The sequence below is a fragment of the Electrophorus electricus genome, chromosome 17 (assembly GCF_013358815.1).
Source record: "Electrophorus electricus isolate fEleEle1 chromosome 17, fEleEle1.pri, whole genome shotgun sequence".
NCBI lineage: Eukaryota > Metazoa > Chordata > Actinopteri > Gymnotiformes > Gymnotidae > Electrophorus > Electrophorus electricus.
The window spans coordinates 8533567-8554510 of NC_049551.1; the positions used below are offsets into that span (position 1 = coordinate 8533567).

At 45.7% G+C, this 20944-nt stretch overlaps 1 protein-coding gene across 7 annotated transcripts in view; it reads left to right on the forward strand.

Moving 5' to 3' along the window:
• Positions 1–20944, forward strand: part of tln1 (talin 1) — a 62761-nt gene that overhangs the window by 13067 nt on the left and 28750 nt on the right. For 3 of the 7 annotated variants that reach the window (XM_035535862.1, XM_035535860.1, XM_035535863.1), the window contains 22 exons: positions 1495–1563; positions 6467–6629; positions 8093–8190; positions 8966–9095; positions 9267–9419; positions 9695–9837; positions 10787–10914; positions 11094–11154; positions 11642–11746; positions 11887–12042; positions 13150–13251; positions 13708–13784; positions 14359–14539; positions 15056–15169; positions 15301–15409; positions 15717–15925; positions 16124–16222; positions 18225–18392; positions 18608–18902; positions 19070–19236; positions 19537–19665; positions 20747–20860. In XM_035535862.1, the coding sequence (XP_035391755.1) occupies positions 6500–6629; positions 8093–8190; positions 8966–9095; positions 9267–9419; positions 9695–9837; positions 10787–10914; positions 11094–11154; positions 11642–11746; positions 11887–12042; positions 13150–13251; positions 13708–13784; positions 14359–14539; positions 15056–15169; positions 15301–15409; positions 15717–15925; positions 16124–16222; positions 18225–18392; positions 18608–18902; positions 19070–19236; positions 19537–19665; positions 20747–20860 (2868 nt within the window). In that variant the 5' untranslated portion in view covers positions 1495–1563; positions 6467–6499. Of the gene's footprint in view, positions 1–1494; positions 1576–6466; positions 6630–8092; positions 8191–8965; positions 9096–9266; positions 9420–9694; positions 9838–10786; positions 10915–11093; positions 11155–11641; positions 11747–11886; positions 12043–13149; positions 13252–13707; positions 13785–14358; positions 14540–15055; positions 15170–15300; positions 15410–15716; positions 15926–16123; positions 16223–18224; positions 18393–18607; positions 18903–19069; positions 19237–19536; positions 19666–20746; positions 20861–20944 lie in introns of those variants that run through there. The other 4 variants (XM_035535864.1, XM_035535865.1, XM_035535861.1 and 1 more) reach the window with 3 other exon arrangements.

Here is a 20944-nt window from a genome sequence, read left to right on the forward strand (position 1 = left end):
GACTTTCACAGAGCTCTCTCAGTGATAATTGTGAATTAGCAAAATTTAATTTAGCACATTTGTTTTATATTCATATTCCCTCCTTTTCCATACGCTAAATAAGCCCTCCCTTCCTCAGCCCAAGCCCGTAATTACACAGGATGCACTACTCCCAACTGGGAGAAAGCCAGCTCTGTGTGTGTCTGTGTGTGTGTGTCTGTGTGTGTGTGCGCGCCCTCTCTGCCTGCAGATAGATAAAATTCCCTTTTATGGCATTGAAGGGCTATTTAAACAGGAAATGACATCATGCTGAGGCAGAGCATGAGCTGCTTCTACTGTGCAGCATTCCATACGGCATGAGTCGCCGCATTTCGGGAATGCTGTCCTGACGCTCCGGTCATCTAGCGGCAAACCAAAATAGCCATGCAACTTTTAAAGTCCACGTGTTCTAATTGAGATGTCATTACATCCATGATGGAAATGATTGGTAGTACCAGGAATAAAAATCATTTTCCCCTCACGTTGTCTGTGGTCTGAGGAGGAGCTATGTTAGCTGGCAGCCGAAAAAGACTCGTCGTCACGCTAAGTAGGGATCATTTAAAGAAGCCTTCAAGCGTGGAAGGGTGGCCATAACAGAGCTTTTAAATGGCATCCTACTGCACATGCACATCATTCTCTGAGGTTTAGGGCCCCTAGTCTGCCTTCCTACCAGCTTATTATGGCAACTACCTCTGTGTAAAATAGAGCAGAGGTATGTTGGCGATATAGTTACTCAGACCTTAGACAGCCCGTTGAGGGAGGCAGACAGTGTCTAATGTCTACTGTTCCCACTGTGTAAAAACTCTAAGTCTACAGTAACTGCTGTTCTTTGATCTGGGTCTGTTTCTGAATCCTACTGTTTCTAGAATTTCACAAAGACCGTGTCATTGCTATCACTGAAATGAGCAGCATCCAAATAGCACAGTGTCATTCTACATTGCAGAAACTGGTGAATTACTTCACAAAATTGTCAGTTTCCGCTGAGAGGCGGAGTCTCAGAGTTGCCATAATGCCATTGGGCTGTACAAGACTGACTGCCAGTCTTCCCTCTTCCAAAACCTGCTGGGAAGGGTGAGTGTGTTGGAGCACTTTCTGCCTGTGGGATGAATCTAACCTGGTGATCACTTCTATCAGTTCCAGACCACTGAGTATGATGGGAATGATTGCTCTTTGAAGCTGCCAGGTCCTCAGCCAATGACCTCCTGCCATTTCCTGTTCATCTTTTAAGTCCTGGTTTTCTGCTCAAACCCTCTTCATTGCAATGGCCTCTTTGTGGGCAGTCTACATTTCTTCCTGTTTCTCATGTTTGATGGGTGGCCTGTCACTCACTGTCTGGATATATTATTAGTGCATTAGTGGTCAATGGCGCTTGTTTGAGATGATGGAAAGCGTCTTGAGAAAAGCCTGTTAATAAAGAATTGTGTCTGTCTGTGTGTGTGTGTCTGGTTTCTCCCCCCCCCCCCCCCGCCCCCACAGATAGCAGAAGACCCCAGACAGCCACGTCCCTCTGGGAGGCCCTCTCCCACTTCTAGAAGAGTCCGTCAGGTACTGTCCCCGGTAATATTACTCAGCTCTCATTTGAAACACTCTTACTCTGTTTATAATGGATTGATTAAGTAGATAACAATTTTCAGATCAGTTAAATCATTGTTAATTACTGACTAACTGCATGCAGCCTCTGGACTTTAGAGAAGCTCAGCTCTGCTCAGGATACATGAGCTGCTTGAGTAACTATCAACTTATACAGTTCCCAAGCCACTGGTCCTGCCATGTTGTATCCCAGATCCCAGTCCTACTCGAAGAGAACCTGTCTCGTTCCTGCTAAATGCATGATCTGTGCTTTTTGTCTGAACATGTAATAGGCACTGTCAAGGGCCCATTTAGGGAGCGTGAGCAAACAGCTGTGTCATGAAAGTGCTCCCTAGGTTGCCACTTAGCATCATATCGCAATTAGCATACTTTTCCCAGCTGGTGTGTTTCTGCAAATGCTGGCATTGTAATGAAGCCCCCCCCCCCCCCCCCCCCCACCCCCCCCCCCCCCCCCCCCCCCCCCCCCCCCGCATTACTAACCCGCTTTTACTAACCTTTCTGTTTGGCTTTTTTTGGGGGGGGGCCTCCAGTGACCTGATTGGGAATCGTCTCCTGTGTCTTGCTGGACATTCGACCCTTACCTCGTTGCACCACATGCTATGCGGTGAGCGAATGAGCTCACTTTTTACTGTGAGGTGCATAAATGGCATCACTGTGTTGTGGGTAATATCCCGCCACAGGCAGAATAAAGACCTTATGGCTCCTACAAAATGGTGGCCTCAGACCTGAGAGTCGAATTGCCACAGACCCATACCATGCCATTTCTCCAATGTTTAGGTCATTTTTACACAATTCTAAAACACAGTTACAGAATTAAGAGGGGATCTTACACATTAAACTTTTTGCTAAAAGAAATCAGAATGAACTACACAAATGTAAACCAAAACATATACCATTTAAAAATAAACATTTTCTTTCCTCCCCGTCCTAATAATCCATGGAGCGAGTGAATGGAGCAAGTCCATTCCAGTGACCTCCATTAACTTTTAATACAATTATCGCTGGCTGGGTTTGAGCTTTGCATGACAGTTGTAATGTTAGAATTGAGATAAAGGGTAATGCTCACTTTACTACTGAACAGTCAGGAGCGTGCTGTGATGAATTCATCCGATCTCAGCTAATAGGGCTTGGACTTGTTTGTTTGTGTCATTGTTTTTTCTAGCTAACCAAATCAATTCTCTCTTGGGCAAAGATTGGTATACAGTACATGGCTATGTCAGTGTTATTCGTATTAAAGCTTGCATTTCATACACGAATGCCTACACGCTTACATGCTACATACAACATATTCTTTAGTGTGCTTGTTGTTTCCCTTTGTTCTTGTGCTTAAATCATCTCATAATTATTCATTGCTCCATGCATTTGTAAAAGCCATGTTTGTGCAAGGTTTTTTGCTTGTCGCAATGAATAAAATCAGCTAAACGCTTCTACTGCACCACAGTGCGAATGTGAAACTAGCAGTCTCTCATATCGACTCTGTGTTAATGGACTGAGCGGAAACCCTGCATTTGAGTTTCACTCTTGCTTGCTGGCCTGCTTCGGTGTATTCTTCCTTTTGAAAAGGAACGGGGGGGCCGTGGGTTACAGGAATGGAAGCCTCTGAAGCGTGCCTGGGTCTCCGTCACTGACCCAGGAGCTGGTCACTTTCCGGCCTGCTCCAGGTCACAGCTTGGTCTATTTATATCCCAGCTTGATAAGGGCTCTGACTGACTGCTTGTTCTTGCTGTGTTCTTCAATTGTCATTACTTTTACTTAATACTGTGCTTAGTTTAAATGTTTTCAAGAAGTTGCTATGGCCTTTTCAAGATGACCCCTACGTGTTCTATACCATTATTGTTCTCTTCACAGCTGGCTAAGAGTGCAAGTTCTTTCCAGCAGCAGAAGGAACTCTAACAAATGGTGCGTTCTTGAGCTTTTTTGGGTGTGAAAGGTATGTGGAGGAGGAACTCAGGAAAGGCATCTGCTTGAGTGTTAAGGGTTTGGGGGGATGTCGGTAAGAGTAGAGACTTTAACATGTTCAAGCCAAACGGCAATGTGTTGGGCAGTCCCTTTTAAATCACCACACTGCAACACACTTAGTGCTGTTATACTGCCTGCCTTTCTTGTTAGAACACCCAGTTAATCACGCTGATGCTTTTTAAAGCTCAACTTCGAATGCCTTGACAATGGCCTGCTTCATCGTGCACACAAACGATGCTTTTCTCTTTCGGGAGATGATCTCTGAGACCTCCATTAATAGAGCCCCTTGTTCCTTCTTTTTTCGTTTTCCACACTGGCGCTCTCCTGAAACAGACGCCTCAGCCAGAGTGGCTTCCGTACCTTTTACCCCAACACCGCCCCTTTTGGGGAAGCCATGCGCCTTGCAAATAACGGAGTCATTGCTTATCTGGAGGTGCAATTAACCCCGCTGTCAAACTTCATTATGTGTAACAGATTTGCTCATGATTTGTCTTAACACAAGGTATAGTTCATCTGGGAAACCTCATTAAGTTTCAGGCTACTTTATTAACTAACCTAAACTAGACATCTTAATGAAAACCATTGGAAGATAGCGGAGTCATTTTATGTGGTGTTGATGTAACTGGTCCATCAGAAGGCATAAACTATATGACTATACCTGTTGCACCCATATGTATACCCAGGTATGTTGGTCTGTGCTGCTAAGATGTGGGATTACACTGTTCCCAAATGTTCAGATAGAATTACTCTCAAAGTTACCTGCTCTTTGAAAAGATGACATCCTTGGCCTGGGCTGAGCAAGAAGTCATTTTAAGTTTTGTTTGCAACCGTTTATGGTAATTTTAAATTTTTGTTTGGAAGTGTTTTATGGTAATTTTGTTACATGCTATTTTACTATTTGAACTTTGATCACCAAGTTGATGATGAAATAAATATGGCCCATATTTGCCATATTGTCATCAGTATGCTGCTAACAGAAATGGCTTTTTGAGTGGTTAATTGCTTACTTTACATGGCGGTAGTTTTGGCTGGTTTCTTCTTCTGGCTTTTCTGCACCCAATCTGAAGCACATCGTTTTGGGTGTTTTTAATTTCAGAACTATTAATCAAGCACATTTTACTGACATTTCCTGAGAAAAATCATCATGTGCTAACTTTGCCATTGTCAGGTTTGCTGTTGCCTCACAAAGTGTTTATATTGGTGTGGGCAAAAATCTCCCTCCCCTATGTAACCTTGTGAAGGCTGCAGCTGAGGAGGACTTGTTAGGGGCCTGCCATGAAGTCTTTCCCATCATCCCACCCTGGGAATTTGGAGGCAGTGCAGCCAGGGTGTGGGTCTAGAATTCTAGCAGTGCCCCTTCAAAAAATCCAGAGGGTGATGGAGACAGAGAGACATGGAGAGAAACCCATGAGATGACTGACTGCAGTGTCATGAACTGTAGGATCTGGGCTGGATTTCCCCCCCAGTTCGTTCTCATGCACAATATTGAGCAGTTACGATGGTCTGCAAGTGCTACCTTGGATCTGGGTTTGCCTGTGATGTTCAGTATTGATTTGTGAGGTCGCACACTAAGGATGTTTGGGAAGCACTTGGATTAACCTCAGTTCTCAGTTACTGGTCCTAAATGTTCCTCAGTGGCATTTGGTGAACATGTTTACATGTGCGAATAGGTAATGTGTGTGTGTGTGTGTGTGTGTGTGTGTGTGTGTTCTCACCCGCGTGCATGCCACCAGCTGGGAGGTGGAGAGGGCACACTGTGTGGCAGCAGCGATCACACGGTTCTGCTGGGTCGAGTCATCCGTCTTCTGGGCCACATTCTTGGCCTTCAGCACCCCAAAAACAGAATGGTGTTCATTTCAGGAGTTCTTAATTTGCTACAGTGGTGTCATTCTGTCTCACTTTCTGATTCAAAATAGTTTCTCTGTTGGCCTCAGCCTGTGCTGTTCCTCATTTACTGAATATGGAACAATGTCTGAGGTCACACTCTTCCACAAGACAAAACTAGAAAAATGACCGCAAAATGAATATAAATGCAGTTAAGTCTCGTTATCTTTTTGTATAGGTTCCTGCGAGTCACAATATATATTGATCCGTACTCATTTTCAGAGAGGTCTGCATTAATGCAGACATGAAAAAAGATGAACCAATCAATGAGGAGCCAAGAATAAAATTGCAATGTTCAGAATTCTTAGGTCCTAGGTTCCTGACTTGGCTTACTGTCTGCTAAAGCTGCTTGGATTTGCCAGGATGTCAGTGTGGGGTTTTGATTCAGAAATATTGATGCTGTTTTGAAATAATGATTTATTTTCTTCTCCCCAGCTCGACAAAGCGGGCCATAAATTCTCAAACATTCATAGTAATCTTTCAGATGGGACATGACTGCATGAAGGAAAGAGGAAGAAAGATTAAAATTCTTGCTCACTCAGTCAAACTTGAGTGTAAGCATGATCGGAGCACAAGTATGATCAGCGTATCGGCATGTTTGCTACATTAGCATTATCAGTAACGAGAGATAGTAACACAATTGGTGGGTGGAGAGCAAAACAAATGGTACCATAGAATCAAGACACATGTTGTATTCTATAGACCAATAGCCTAAGACCCATAACATCATAAATAATAACTGTTTTGATCTTGATTTTATTGTTGGTTTACATGATGATGGCGGTGGTTTTTAATCTTTTTTTAATTAATTATTTTTTTTAATTTAATTTATTTTTTATCCAGCCTGTCAAAAAATGTATTTGTTCCTGTCTACTTAATCACTTTTGGTCATATGGTGACTTCATCATGTGAATACATCTATTCAGGTTGGCGAGTTGGTGTGGTGGTTGATGACCTTTCTTAATGGATTTCTTTTATGTGGTGTTTTGTTTGTTTTTTGGGGTGTTTTTTGCAGGTGTATCGGTGACGCAGGCACAGGAGCGCAGCCATGGTGGCGCTGTCACTGAAGATTGGGGTGGGGAATGTGGTGAAGACCATGCAGTTCGAGCCCTCCACAATGGTGTATGATGCTTGTCGTATCATCAGGGAGAGAGTTCCAGAAGCACAACTTGGCCAACGTGAGTCTGGCACACTGCACTACACCACTATCGCCATCACGGTGCACTGTGGTTATACAACCAATCAAAAACCAAACTTGTTTTTTTTTAAATCCCACAACTGCAAAGTTACTAATTGTATCAATTTGTATATACTGCTCTCCGTGGCTAAACTCTTGAGTGTAGTTGGGTGAGCCATGGTGGTGTTTCAGATTGTGATTTTAAGGTAACTTATATTGTCAGATCATAACTCAGAATGACTGGCTTTGCTGTCTATTAACATTCAACAACAGTTAAGTGAACAGTACTTGGTACTTAATGTGTTAATCAAGTACCATGTTGTCTTTTGAAACCAAGGTCCCATACAAAGTGCAATGTTAGATTTCCACACTTCACTGTGTATGAATACACACTGTCCCTGTGCCAAAGGCTTACCCTGGCTCTTAGAACAATTATGCCTCTTTTCCATTTCTTGACTTGAGTAATGAAAATTCCAGCAAGTGTGACACACTGGCCAGGACATGTGCTCCTACCCCTATCCTCGGTTCTTTTCAGACTGCTGATGTATGATTGATTTTAGTTGCTTTAGTCAAATCTGGAGTTTCAGCAGGAAGGTTGTTCTTTAACCAGTTCTGGCCTATATGTGGAAATATGTGTTCAAAGGGTTAAGAGAGGGTTAGAATTAGGATGAAGGACAAAGCCAGACTGTAGGTCATCACTCTGACACTGCATTTGAAGAACCCCTGGTCCAGAGACCTCTGTACTCAACCCCAGCTACTTTTGAAGAACGAGCCCTGAGTCCTCCTTTCAGCCACCAGCTAGCATAAAAGTTCCTCCCTTCAAAGGAATGAATGAACTTCCAGAAAGAACAACTCAGAACTCAGTTTCTAACAAAGCTAGCTTGTTGCTCAGCGACAACCTCATTCGGGGTGCGGCTGGGTCTCCAGTCTTGCATAATAGCTTCCCTCTGGACACTCTCCCTACCATACTTGCCTTAACCTGTGAGTAGTTTTCCGCTTTGCTTTGCTTTTGGCCTGCATCAGAAGCTCATATGGAATGTTCAGCATCTTAAATGGCAGGCAGGCACCCACTACCTGGACCCCAAGGGCAGAAGGGTTTAACTCTGCTGCCAAGCAAGTGACATGGCCAAGAAACGTTTTGTGGTTTAAAGAATTGAAGCATGTTTTCTGAGCGAGTACCATCTTGTAATATCTGGTGTCTGAAATACAAAGTTAAAAAGACTCAGGAATGAAAACGTTTAGCAGATATTTACCTCAATGTTAGCACCTCTGCATAGTTTTGTCCATGTGAAAGGGTGTTACTTTTAATGTAGTGTTGAGTTAATTAAAGCTGAACTGACGCACTGTATTCCTTATTGTTTTCCTCTTGGCGTCCTACACACACTGCCCAGTCACTCTTTCAGAGACATAGACACACTATCAGAAATAGGTGGTAGAACCTCTGACCGTTCTTTTCTCCTTCAGCCAATGACTACGGCCTGTTCCTCTCAGACGACGACCCAAAGAAAGGCATTTGGCTGGAAGCAGGGAAAGCCTTGGACTACTACATGCTGAGAAATGGGGTGAGTCAGTCAGTTAGTCAGTCAGTTGTTCAGTCAGTCAGGAATGTCTGTCTGCTGGTACATACTCTTCCCCAACCCCCTCCTCTCGCTCTCTCGCTCTCTCACGCTCTCTCTTTCTTATGCTCACTCTCTCTCTCTCTCTCTCTCTCTCTCTCTCTCTCTCTCTCTCCCACCCACATGCTTACACACTTTCTTATCGGGCCACACTATGGAGGTTAATGCCATTTTAAAAGATGGGTTTCAAGTGTTTCTTTACCAATTTGGTGCTTGTAATATCTATGGTGTGCATATTTTATGTCCAAGTCACTTAGATCAAGTATTGAAATATTTAGTGATTGCGTTACCTCTCTAAGCAGCATGGGAAGGAGGTCAGGCATGTTTGCACATGAAAACGAAGCCATAAAAGTCAGCAAGAGTCTGTTTCCAAACTGCAAAGCTCAGGTTTAGGGATTCATATCTTTAGCATGATACACATATGAAATTACTGTTTTATCATAACCCTGAGCAGTGGTGCAAGTAATCTGCTCACCACTTCCCTAGAATGAGATCTGGTATGTCTATTCAGGAGAGATTAGACCTATACTGCCTTCCAGCTAAGATTACTTAGATGCCAGAGAGATAGTCAGAGTTTAAGTGACATTGGGACACTGTGACACTGGAGAACTAAGTTTCACTAAGCCATGACCAAAGCTACATAGCAATGATCAAGGTCCAAGGACAGGTGTAATAATATGGGGACATCTCTTGTCTTCTGCTTTGTTGTTGTGCTTGGCAGGATACGCTTGAGTACAAGAAGAAACAGAGACCACTCAAGATTCGCATGTTGGATGGGACAGTGAAAACAGTCATGGTGGATGACTCCAAAATTGTCACCGACTTGCTCATGACCATCTGTGCCAGAATAGGTGAGCCAGTAGAGATTTGCTTTCAAATGATCAGGCCTGGTTTGCCTGCTCAGCCAAGGCTTTCTGTGGGCAGTCGTCTGGTTGGGTTGGGTATGACATTGCAATGCATCTGACTTGACCTGTGTGAACCGCGGAGCACACTGACCGCTGGAAACCCCCTTTGCCCTTTAGGTATCACAAACTATGACGAGTACTCGCTGGTGCGGGACGTGGGCGAGGAGAAGAAGGAGGAGACCATGGGAACACTGAAGAGAGACAAGACCCTCCTGAGGGATGACAAAAAGATGGAGAAGCTCAAGCAGAAGCTCCACACTGATGATGAGCGTATGTCATCTCCTCATCACCACCATCAGTCTTGAAGCTTCCGTTATGTTTCAAAGGACACTGACAGTCTGAAGTTTCAGATTATTGTCCGACTACGCAGTTAATGCTAACTCCAGATAGGGTGCTCATTCTCTTGTATTTAAAATTCACATTGTGCTTTAGTCTTCTCATAAGATATCTATTTCATGATGCAGAGCAGGAGATCAATGCGTTTCAGAAGCTCATAGTTCTTAACTCAAGCTGGTTTAGTCTCATTCTAAACTCTGTGGGTGTAGTGAACTGGCTGGACCATGGGCGCACTCTGCGTGAGCAAGGCGTGGAGGAGACGGAGATGCTACTCCTCAGGAGGAAGTTCTTCTACTCTGACCAGAACGTGGACTCCAGAGACCCAGTGCAGCTTAACCTGCTGTACGTACAGGTACGTAACTGTGACTGTTATAACTGTACGGAACTGCGAGATCATGACATTACAGTCGTGCTGATATGGATCAGTCTTCCTGAAATGTCAAGGAGTTTGGAGAAGATTTTAAAGCATAAAATAATCAATAATGGAAAGGTTCTGCAGCCATATCTATACTCAGACTACTACCTTTTGTGGCCTGTTTAGGAAAATGGTATTGAATATTGGTTCACATTTTAAATGAAGCCATGCGAGTCCGACCTAATGTAGATATAATAGTACTGGTAATATGTGAAAGGAAACATTTGAATATGATTACCAGACAATTTATGTGGCGTCTACTTCTTTGAAAGCTTCATTTGAACTGGACCCAGTTAGCAGACGCAGCTGTTTTATTACATTTATGGATCACTAAACTACTACTATTACTATAATAGTGCATTATTTTCCATTTACTAGGAGGCTGGATTTTGGCTGTTGCCTCAGATAGATATTGCTCTTCTGCTTTGAGCTTTTCCTGTTGCAAAAATAGAAGGTGTTATAAAGAGTCTGCTGTTCTGACCAAAGTAACTTTTGTGCTGTTTTTTATTTATGCATTTTCTTTTTCTTCCCAGTAATATCTCAGCTGACTTGCAGAGAATAGCTGAGGGAATAGCTCACTCATCAACACGACTGGAATCCTGTATTGTTTAGGTTCCAGTTTATAAGAGCAATATATTTAATCAGTTTTCTTCTTTCAAAGTGCTTGGAGAATTCATGCACTTGCCTTGTCATTTGGATTATTTTATCCACCACCGAGACCAAAATGCTGGTCCAGGCATGAGCATACCTTGGAGTTATATATTCTTTAGTCTTGTGTGTCTGCTGTGAGGCTCTGTGTTTTGACATACCTGTTGTGGCGGTCTTGAATGGCAGCAGTCTGGGTTCTGGTGTGTTAACTGACTGTGCTCCTTGGTTCCTTACTCAGGCTCGGGATGACATTCTGAACGGATCCCATCCTGTGTCCTTTGACAAGGCCTGTGAGTTCGCCGGTTACCAGTGCCAGATTCAGTTTGGCGACCACAACGAGTCCAAACACAAGCCAGGATTCCTTGAGTGAGCTTTGTCATTTTAATTATTGCATAATTTGTATTAACATTTCTCTGAATGGATAGGATTACAAATAGCATTGCTGAGTCTCAGTCTAGAAGTCTGACCAATGCCTTCACCAAATTGTGAAATGGTGTCCTAATTCAGATATTTGGGTTAACCCGCCTCTCCACATCCCTTTCCAGCTTGAAGGAGTTCCTGCCAAAGGAATATGTCAAGAACAAAGGCGAGAAAAAGATCTTCCAGGTAAGGGGATGGAGCTTGACAAATTGATGCAGGCTTTTGGAGAGAGGTCCTTCTGGGCTCGAGCACTGCATGAGCAGCTGGGATTTGGCTGTCAGTGGTGGCTGTGCTCTCTCTCTCTCGCTCTCTCTCTCTCTCTCTCTCTCTCTCTCTCTCTCTCTCTCTCTCTCTCTCTCTCTCTCTCTCTCTCTCTCTCTCTCTCTCTCTCTCTCTCTGCGCTAACCATGCTTCCACATTATTCTAATGGCCCATTTGTATAGCAAACCATGTATGAAGGGACAAAAATTATTAGCGTGGGATAATGCCTGGGGCTAAAATGTGCACTCGCTGATTACAATCTGGATGTGTGTATGTTTTATTCTGCCATCATTTGCTTCTCTCTGCTGAAGGGCATCAGTGTTCAGGCTGACATAAAATGCTCCCACTGTGCAGAAGGACACTAATCTAATGTGTGTCAGCTGTTGAGCTGGGTTTTCTTTCTGCTCCTCAGGCACACAAAAACTGCCAAAACATGACTGAGATTGAGGCCAAAGTCAGCTACGTCAAACTGGCCCGCTCTCTCAAAACCTACGGTGTGTCCTTCTTCTTGGTAAAGGTAAAAGATTCCTCCTTGTGACATAACTCCCAGTGAACTTGATTCAGTGTGCTTAAAGCTCACTGAATGGCTGGTTAACCCCAGAGGGATACTGTTCTTGGCCTGATGGCACTCATGCCAAGTGTATCTCCCCGCCGCAGGAGAAGATGAAGGGCAAGAACAAGCTGGTTCCACGTCTACTGGGCATCACCAAGGAGAGTGTGATGAGAGTGGATGAGAAGACCAAGGAGGTGATGCAGGAGTGGAGCCTGACCAACATCAAGCGATGGGCCGCCTCACCCAAGAGCTTCACACTGGTGAGACTAGCGCTCCTGGTCAGCTATAGGAAACCTTCACTGCAGTGTAAAAAAATTTCTGTCATTATTGAATTTCACTAGTGAACTTTCAGGTTTCGATGATAACTTGTTTTAAATGTGCATGTATTTTGTGGTCATAATTCTGAAGGTTTTGATTGCAGGAATCATTTTTGAAATATGAGAAATATCAAATATTTATTCAAGGTATGTAGCATTCTTGTGCTGAGCACTGATTCTCTAGGTCTTATGGCACATTAATTACAGCTCTGCACAGCCCTGGTCCATCAGTTGAGAATAGAAGGAACTATTTAATATTAATGTCTAGGACTCAAATACTACTTAAGATCTTGTGATTTTTGGCAATTTGGTTGAGATATGTTGATTATAGTTTAGTTTGGAGCATTAAGTTGCCAAGCCTGCCATTTGAAGTTAGTTTCCTAAGAATTCTTAAGATATGGCTGCATATTCAAAGCAATAACAAACAAGATTATTCTAATAAATATGCCTGATACTTTAAACTCCAGTTCCTGTTAAGGTCCTCTGTCCCATTTCATTTATCAGATCCCTTACAGCCCATGCAGGAAAAATAGGTTAGATGTGCATGCCAGTGTTTATTTTTTTAATTTTTAAGATGTCTGGGGAAACATTCAGGCAACTGTTTCCTGGAACATCACCAAGGCACTGAGAACTGGGAAAGAAATTGGTTTAGTTTTAAACCAATTCATTCATAAGGGGAGTCGCATCATGAGGAGCAGCCACTGAAACTCATCAGCTGATAATGACTCTTAAGGCTGTGGTGTGCAGCTATTCGGCCTATAAAAGATGTCTGACTGTTTGTTTTCTTGGGTTCAGTAACTGTTGTAGCACCCTAATGATTGCTTTGATGGTGCATCTTGCCATTTGTGCAGCTCACCAGTTTGATGATCGAAATCACCAGCTCCAGATGAGTTACTCCAATAAAAACAGTTAGCCATCACACACAAAAAGGCCCCAGAATGGGACTCGGATTCAGTTTGTGCTGAATTAGTAAATGAACGTGCTTGTAAGGGCTTTAGTGTCCCATATGTAAAGGGGATCAGTTACGTGAACACTGCCTCTCTTCCTTAGGACTTTGGTGATTATCAAGATGGCTACTATTCTGTCCAGACAACTGAAGGCGAGCAGATTGCACAGCTGATTGCTGGGTACATTGACATCATCCTCAAAAAGGTAGCATGCATAACCACTGTGCTTTGTAAAATGAAATATGTGATTTGAAAAATGTGCTTTGCAGAGCTTGAAATGGTTTTTGATCCTTATTGGAGATTAATCTTTTTTTTCTGTGATGAAGGAAGCCAGACACCAGTCTCTGTATGGATTTGTGTAGACTGTTGTAGGAACTGATTTGTGCAGTAGTTCTAGTACATCAGCATCTCTCCTACGGAGTGCTGTTGGCAGCACTGTGTTCTTCCTATCAGTTAATTTTCACTGATGGTCTTGTTTGCATTCGGTGTGCAACAAGTCTTTGGGAACAACCCTGCATTGGTTCACAGGATATGGTGGAATTCCCCAACAAACCTTGATGCTTGACATCCGAAGGGGCGGGCAGCATAACAACAAAGTGCTTCTTTCTTGTCCCAAGTATCGTGGCAAACCTCTAACCACATGAACCCTCACTCTCCGCAGAAAAAGAGCAAAGACCACTTTGGCTTAGAAGGAGACGAGGAGTCAACCATGCTGGAGGACTCTGTTTCACCTAAAAAGTAAGCATGGGAAAACATTATAATGAATGTTCCTTGACAAAGATCGATTCAACTCTGCCCCATTCAAGAGCCCAGATATTCCATACTGCTATGTGTAGAAGGTTTTCATATGTGCTTTCACACAGTTCTTCAGAGTTTGATATAATTGAAGTGCGGACGAGTTCATTATGCTCTTAAGGGCTGAATAATGCTTCCGAGGAGGAGAGGGGCCAGTGGAAGAAAGCCATATGCAAATCTGGAAAACCTGTAAACTTAGTTATTCGAATAAAGAGGTTTCTCTTGCAGCTGTAGATCAAATGTGAATATGCTTTTGGAAAGTACATTTTAGGCCACCATCTGTGAAGCAGTGATTGATTCTCCTGCCTTGGTTTTCTTAAGAAATATTTCCCCTCATAGGCCATTTTCCCTTTTAAATCGATTTCCTCTGCTGTATCTTCCGTGTATTTTATCACCATACATATGGCTGTCTGAATGTACTACATCTTGGTGTATGTCATATACAGGACCTTCTACATAATTTAACCCACATGGTAGCTATATAACACAGCTGACGCTGTGTGTGTGTTTCTCGCAGGTCAACAGTGCTGCAGCAGCAGTTCAACAAGGTGGGAAAGGTAGAGACGGGCTCTGTGGCCCTGCCGGCCATCATGCGCTCGGGCGCAGGGGGTCCGGAGAGCTTCCATATGGGCTCCATGCCCCAGGCCAAGCAGCAGATCACCAGTGGCCAGATGCACACTGGGCACATGCCCCCTCTGGTGAGCACCCGCCGGCGGTTTCCCAGTCCGCCAAGCACACGGGGTGGAGCGTTGTGCATACCAAAGTGTAATGCATGCGCCCCAGCCATGAAGCCAGGAAAACCGCCGACTCGGCTCGTTAGCGACTCTGGCGTGGCATTTGTGGATTGGAAGCAGAGTCTCAGGCTCCGCAGCCTTTGCTCGCCCATACAGCCGAATGCCTGCTCACACTTTCGCTTCCACACACTCACACTTTCACTTCCACACACTTGCTCTTGATGTCATGTCAGGCCCTGAATTGGATGAGTTCGCTTATGTATGTTTCTGTATAAGCAAGGCAAGTTTGTAAGGCATATTTCATGCCCAAAGGTTATTCAACAAAGGGTTACACAGGCAAGAACTAGAGCATACATACTAATCAATATGAAGGTGGTCATTAGTAGAATAAAAATGTAAGAAAGAAGAAGCATCCTTGTATAACCTATGTATTATACACATAGGTAATATAACATCTGCACATTTTGTCTCCTTTTGCAGACCTCAGCCCAGCAGGCTCTGACGGGCACCATCAACTCCAGCATGCAGGCAGTACAGGCTGCCCAGGCCTCTCTGGACGAGTTCGACACCCTACCACCCCTGGGCACTGATGCAGTGAGTCATAGTGGACATGCCCGTGTAGGCCTATTTGCGTGCAGGGGCGTTGGGCAGTAATTTTCATGTCCCCCTCCCACCTGTCTGTCCGTGGGTTCGTCCGCATACGCGTGTGTCTGCCCCTTCGTTAGGCTTCTCAAGCCTGGAGGAAGAACAAGATGGACGAGTCCAAGCATGAGATCCACTCCCAGGTGGACGCCATCACTGCAGGAACGGCCTCTATGGTCAACCTCACTGCAGGTGAGGGCTCAAGCAGGCACAGTCGCCGTCACATAGTAACAGTGACGGCTCCTGCTGCTAGTAGTTTTATTTTATTCGTGTTGGTTAGTGAAACTGAAGCTCAACGGATGCAGAGGTGAAGCAGTATATCCCCTCTGGTGACGAGCGGAGTTTTAAGGCTGCAGCTGACCTCGTTAAGAGATAAATCTAATGTGGACTGCACTCGGGTTTATAGTGGCACTCCACGTGTTAGGAACTGGGCGCAGCAGCGTTGGCTAAGTAGGGCGGTGGCGCGGGTCTGGGGGCTCACTTTGGCTCGGCCTCGCAGGGGACCCGGCGGAGACAGACTACACGGCGGTGGGCTGCGCTGTGACCACCATCTCCTCCAACCTGACGGAGATGTCGAGGGGCGTGAAGCTGTTGGCTGCGCTTATGGAAGACGAGGGCGGCAATGGGCAGCAGCTCCTGGGCGCCGCACGCAACCTGGCCTGCGCCGTGTCCGACATGCTGAAGACGGCTCAGCCCGCCAGCACCGAGGTTACACACCGACACTCGTACATACAAACGCACACGGGGTTGTTCATGCATGGTGTGCATTTTCAAGAGAGTCAGTGAGAAATTTCTGAATCCAAAAAGAAATTGTTAAATAAAAGTTAAATACTACACTGTTAACTACATTGTCTGTTCGTATATTCTGTCATGTATTCTAAACATGATTGTGTGTGTCCTTAACAGCCTCGTCAGAACCTCCTGCAAGCTGCAGGTAACGTGGGCCAGGCCAGCGGAGAGCTGCTGCAGCAGATTGGAGAGAGTGACGCTGATCCACATTTCCAGGTGGGCCAGCTGTATACACGCATGTGTGTACACATGTGTACACACACACACACACACACACCCTCTCTTGCAGCAGATTAAAAGAACATGAGCCTCAGACTTAACTGAGTATATTTAACCTGCCTTCTCTTTGTGGCCTCAACCAGCCCTCGGGCAGACGATCATTCAGACACACCTGGCGGATTCACCTTTATAGTCAAACGATGGTAACAGAGCAGAACCAAGAGCAGTTAATTTCATCAGCCAATCATGCCAATGCTTTCCTGATTTCATTTTGATACTTGAATTGCAGATCTTATTTAATCTTAGTTAAGAGTCATTGGTACATAACTCCACTCAAAAATGAGAGAATGCCTATTTTCTTGTTTTCCAATGAAATGGCATCAACTTTCAACCAGATGATGAGGTTTTAATTGCAAAACCAGGAAATAGATTTTTAGTGGAGTTATGTTTTTGACTTGATCAATATATAATGCACCCTTCTCTACGTAACACTTGGGTGAAAACCTCTGGTGGGGGGGTCTAATTGTTCATGTTCGTATGTAATGCCGTCCTTATACATAACAATTAAATGAGCACAATGCACCTCTTCTACTTCCATAGCACTCTGCAGAAGATAGCAGCAGCTTTTTGGTCTCAGGTAATTCGGTAAATGCGCCTTCGGTTAGTCTTATTCAGAGTTAGCATTGCATGAACCCTGTAAAGCCAGAGCTGGATTCCTCTCTCCAGCGTCACGACTAGGATTCCGTGGCGCCTGGTTCTCCGGTCCTACAGACCTGCGTGCACCGTAGAACCACGTGTGTAAGCCGCTGCTCTCCTGCGCCACCCTTCCTGCTTCCTGTGGCCTGAAAGGCCTTCAGTCACAGATGACGCAAATAAGTGTTGGAAATGCTTGAGGAATTCTCAGAAACACCCAGGGGGTCCGGCAGCCACTTACAGTGATCTTTGGCTACGACGCAGGGCTGGATCCCGCTGACCTTTTGCCGTGGCAGTTCGCGTCCGAGTCGGATTGGTCACTCGTTGGTCTGGGCTTTAGAGCATCTGGCTTGCTCGCTCCACCCCTCCCGCAAACCTCAGTAGGAATTCATTAGTTCTTATAGTTGCCTAGTGCCTTTGTTTTTCAGGCTTGTGTAGCACATTGCCAAATTGCCAATCCCTTTTTGTGAAGATGCTTTTGTTAAAGTTTTATTAAAACCTTTCTGTAATTGTAAGGGTTATCGGGCACTTAGCAGATGTGATTTATGAGGGGGATCTTGAGCAAAACCACAAACTGCTCTTCCTCTCCCTTTGGTGGGGAGGTTGGTGGTTCCAGCTCCAGCTACCTGTTGGATGTCTCTCTGCTGGGTCCAGTAAGCCTATCACACACCAACTCGGGCAGTGTGCTAGCGGTCGGTCTCCCCTGTGGAAAGAATCCAGAGAGTGTACCGCACTGCCCTGTCAGTCAGGCTCGTGCTACGGACACGTGTGTGTGTGTGTGTGTGTGTGTGTGTGTGTGTGTGTGTGTGTGTGTGTGTGTGTGTGTGTGTGTGTGTGTGTGTGTGTGTGTGTGTGTGTGTCTCGTTTTCGTTGAGCCTCACCAAGATGTTCTCAGCAGCTCGATATAGAGCTCACCACCTCTTTCTTTTGAAGCTGCCTGTCATTCCATGAACAATCTGTGTGACTCTTGGTGATTTTTTTTTTAGTTTGTCAGAGGGACAAAGAGAATATGTGGGATATACTGAAACACAATTGTAATTCACAAGTGAATTAGAAACTAACGTGACAAACTGTGAACTTTGGACTAACACTTCAATCAGAAAAAATATTTAAATTCCACTCAGATCTAAACTGTGATATTGGTGGGTGATGGAACACTCTGGCAATGTCTAAGCCTGTGTGTGTGGGTGTGTGTGTGGGTGTGTGTGGGGGTGGGCATGCGTGTGTGTGGGGGTGGGTGGGCATGCATGTATTTGTGTGTATGTGTGTGTGTGTGCATGGGTGGGCATGCACACGTGCTCTGCAGGACATGCTGATGAAGCTGGCCAAGGCGGTGGCCAATGCCGCGGCTGCCCTCGTGCTGAAGGCCAAGAACGTGGCCCAGAAGACGGATGACTTGGCCCAGCAGAACCGTGTGATCGCTGCTGCCACACAGTGTGCCCTCTCCACCTCCCAGCTGGTGGCATGCACGCGGGTGAGAACGAACACACACACACACACACACACACACACACACACACAACGCTCTGAAGCCAGAGGCAGAGGGCAGCTGTACCGTTCCTGTTTCACAGTTCAGTCTCCTGCAAGCAAACCTCATTATGGCATTAACAGGTCTGAATCCCTCAGTCTGAACCACTGAGCAAGCCTTGTGTGTCTGTCTGCGTGTGCTTGTCTGTCTGTATGCGTCAGGTGGTGGCTCCTACCATCAGCTCGCCGGTGTGTCAGGAACAGCTGATCGAGGCAGGGAAGCTTGTGGCCAAGTCAGTGGAGGGCTGCGTGGAGGCGTCGCAGGGGGCCACCAATGATGAGCAGCTGCTGAAGCAAGTGGGCGTGGCCGCAACAGGTGTCACTCAGGCTCTTAATGAGCTCCTGCAGCATATTAAGCAGTATGCCAGCGGTATGCAGCCAATCGGACGCCACGGCGAGGCCACTGACCGCATCTTGGACGTGACGGAGAACATCTTCAGCTCCATGGGAGATGCAGGTATGAGGAAAGGGAAGAATTAGTCTGGATAACGGCCATTCGGTGAAAATGTCCTTTTAGGTGGAAGCGACTATATTATGTTGTTGGGCCTTTACAGATTGATCTGTTTCTTTTCCACTCTCTTGCTCTCTGCCTGTGTGTGCGTGCGTGCGTGTGTGCGTGCATAGGCGAGATGGTGCGGCAGGCGCGGATCCTGGCTCAGGCTACCTCCGACCTGGTCAACGCCATCAAGGCAGATGCTGAGGGTGAGACGGACCTGGAGAACTCGCGCAAGCTGCTTTCGGCCGCCAAGCTCCTGGCCGACGCCACTGCCCGGATGGTGGAGGCCGCCAAGGTGTGTGACTCCAGATACAGACACCGCCTCTGAGGCGTTAAGAGTCACAGGGGCGGGGCTTTGGCTCGGCTGGCCCTCTCCCAACAGCCGAGAGGCAGGCAGAGGAAAGCTCAGTCAATGAGAGCAACTCAAGTACAATATTGTTGAGCATTACTAAGAGAGATTAGTGGCTAGTGGAGGGGAAGGCTGTGGATGATGATGCAAAGAGGCAGGGTTCAGCTGGAATTAGTGTGTGTGTGTGTGTGTGTGTGTGTGTGTGTGTGTGTGTGTGTGTGTGTGTGTGTGTGTGTGCGCTCCCAGGGCGCCGCCGCTAACCCGGACAGTGAGGAGCAGCAGCAGAAGCTGCGTGAGGCGGCCGAGGGCCTGCGCATGGCCACCAACGCCGCCGCGCAGAACGCCATCAAAAAGCGCCTGGTCAACAAGCTGGAGGTGAGCAGAGACACATGTACACGCGCCACACCAGCTGCTCACCATCAAATTCCAATAGAACATGTTGGGCTTTTGAAAAAATAGCAACATGTGTCTAAACTGTGATTACACTCCTGCAATTTCCAATTTCATGAAAAAGACAGATGAGTTTGGGTTGGGGTTTTTTGTTTGTTTTTCTCTCCAAACCTTCAGTTGAGAACAGCTGGTATGAGTCCATGAATTCGAGGCTCTGGGGCTTGTTTCCTCAACTTTAGCTGCCAAGAATCAGATAACCACCACGTCTTCAGAGGGCTGGTGTATTTGTGGCTTCAGGCCGCAGACTTCGCTGCAACTGATCTTGACGTGTCTGAGAGACGGCTGTCTGCCTAGCAAGACTCACGCAAGCTGCAGTCATCCCGACTGCCTCTGTGGCCTTGTTTCAACCCGTTTCTGCAGAGCAGTGCGTGAAAGGGAAAGGCTGAGAAGCTCGTGTTTTGGCCCAGCGTGCTGAGAACACTCAGGTGGCTGTTGAGGAGAACATGCTGCTGAACTCTCAGGGTGGGGCTGGTTTGGAGAATGTAGCTAGCACTTCTAATTCTCGCATGAGGAAGTGGCATTTTCTCCTGAAACGCCATGGAAGCAGTGTTTTCGTAGCCTTTACTTGGTCCAACACCTAGACCAGACTGTAAATCGCACCAAAACTTTGTTACACAGATGTCAGTTTGGTCTACAGCAGGTTTAACCTACTCTCTACTTCACAGAACCAACTTTTACTCCTAAAATGAATAAATAGGATTATTAAAAAAAAAAAAAAAAAAAGTAGACAGAAATGAAACTTAAGAATAAAATCAAACGATGTTGACTAAATTAACAGGACTAACGAGCTCAAATGAAGGCATGAGTGTTATGGGTCTTTTTTTTCTGGTCCTTTTCTGCGTTTGGCTGTATATGGCTGGGAGCTTCTGTTTTTGACCAGAGTATCGTGAGGTTCTCCTCTTTCATCTCAGCACGTGAATGTGACCGTAGCACAGCACCGCCATGTCCCTGATGCACGGTTTCCACTGGTAATCCCTCATCGATCAACCTGCTCTACTTCCTCCAGAACGCTGCCAAGCAGGCTGCCGCTGCCGCCACTCAGACCATAGCCGCCGCTCAGCATGCCGCTTCGTCCAATAAGAACCCGGCCGCTCAGCAGCAGCTCGTACAGAGCTGCAAGGTAGGTTCCATGGTAACCACACACTTCCTGTTTGAATAGGGTCATGTCAAGGACAAGCCACTACCCTTGTTCAAGCAGCACATG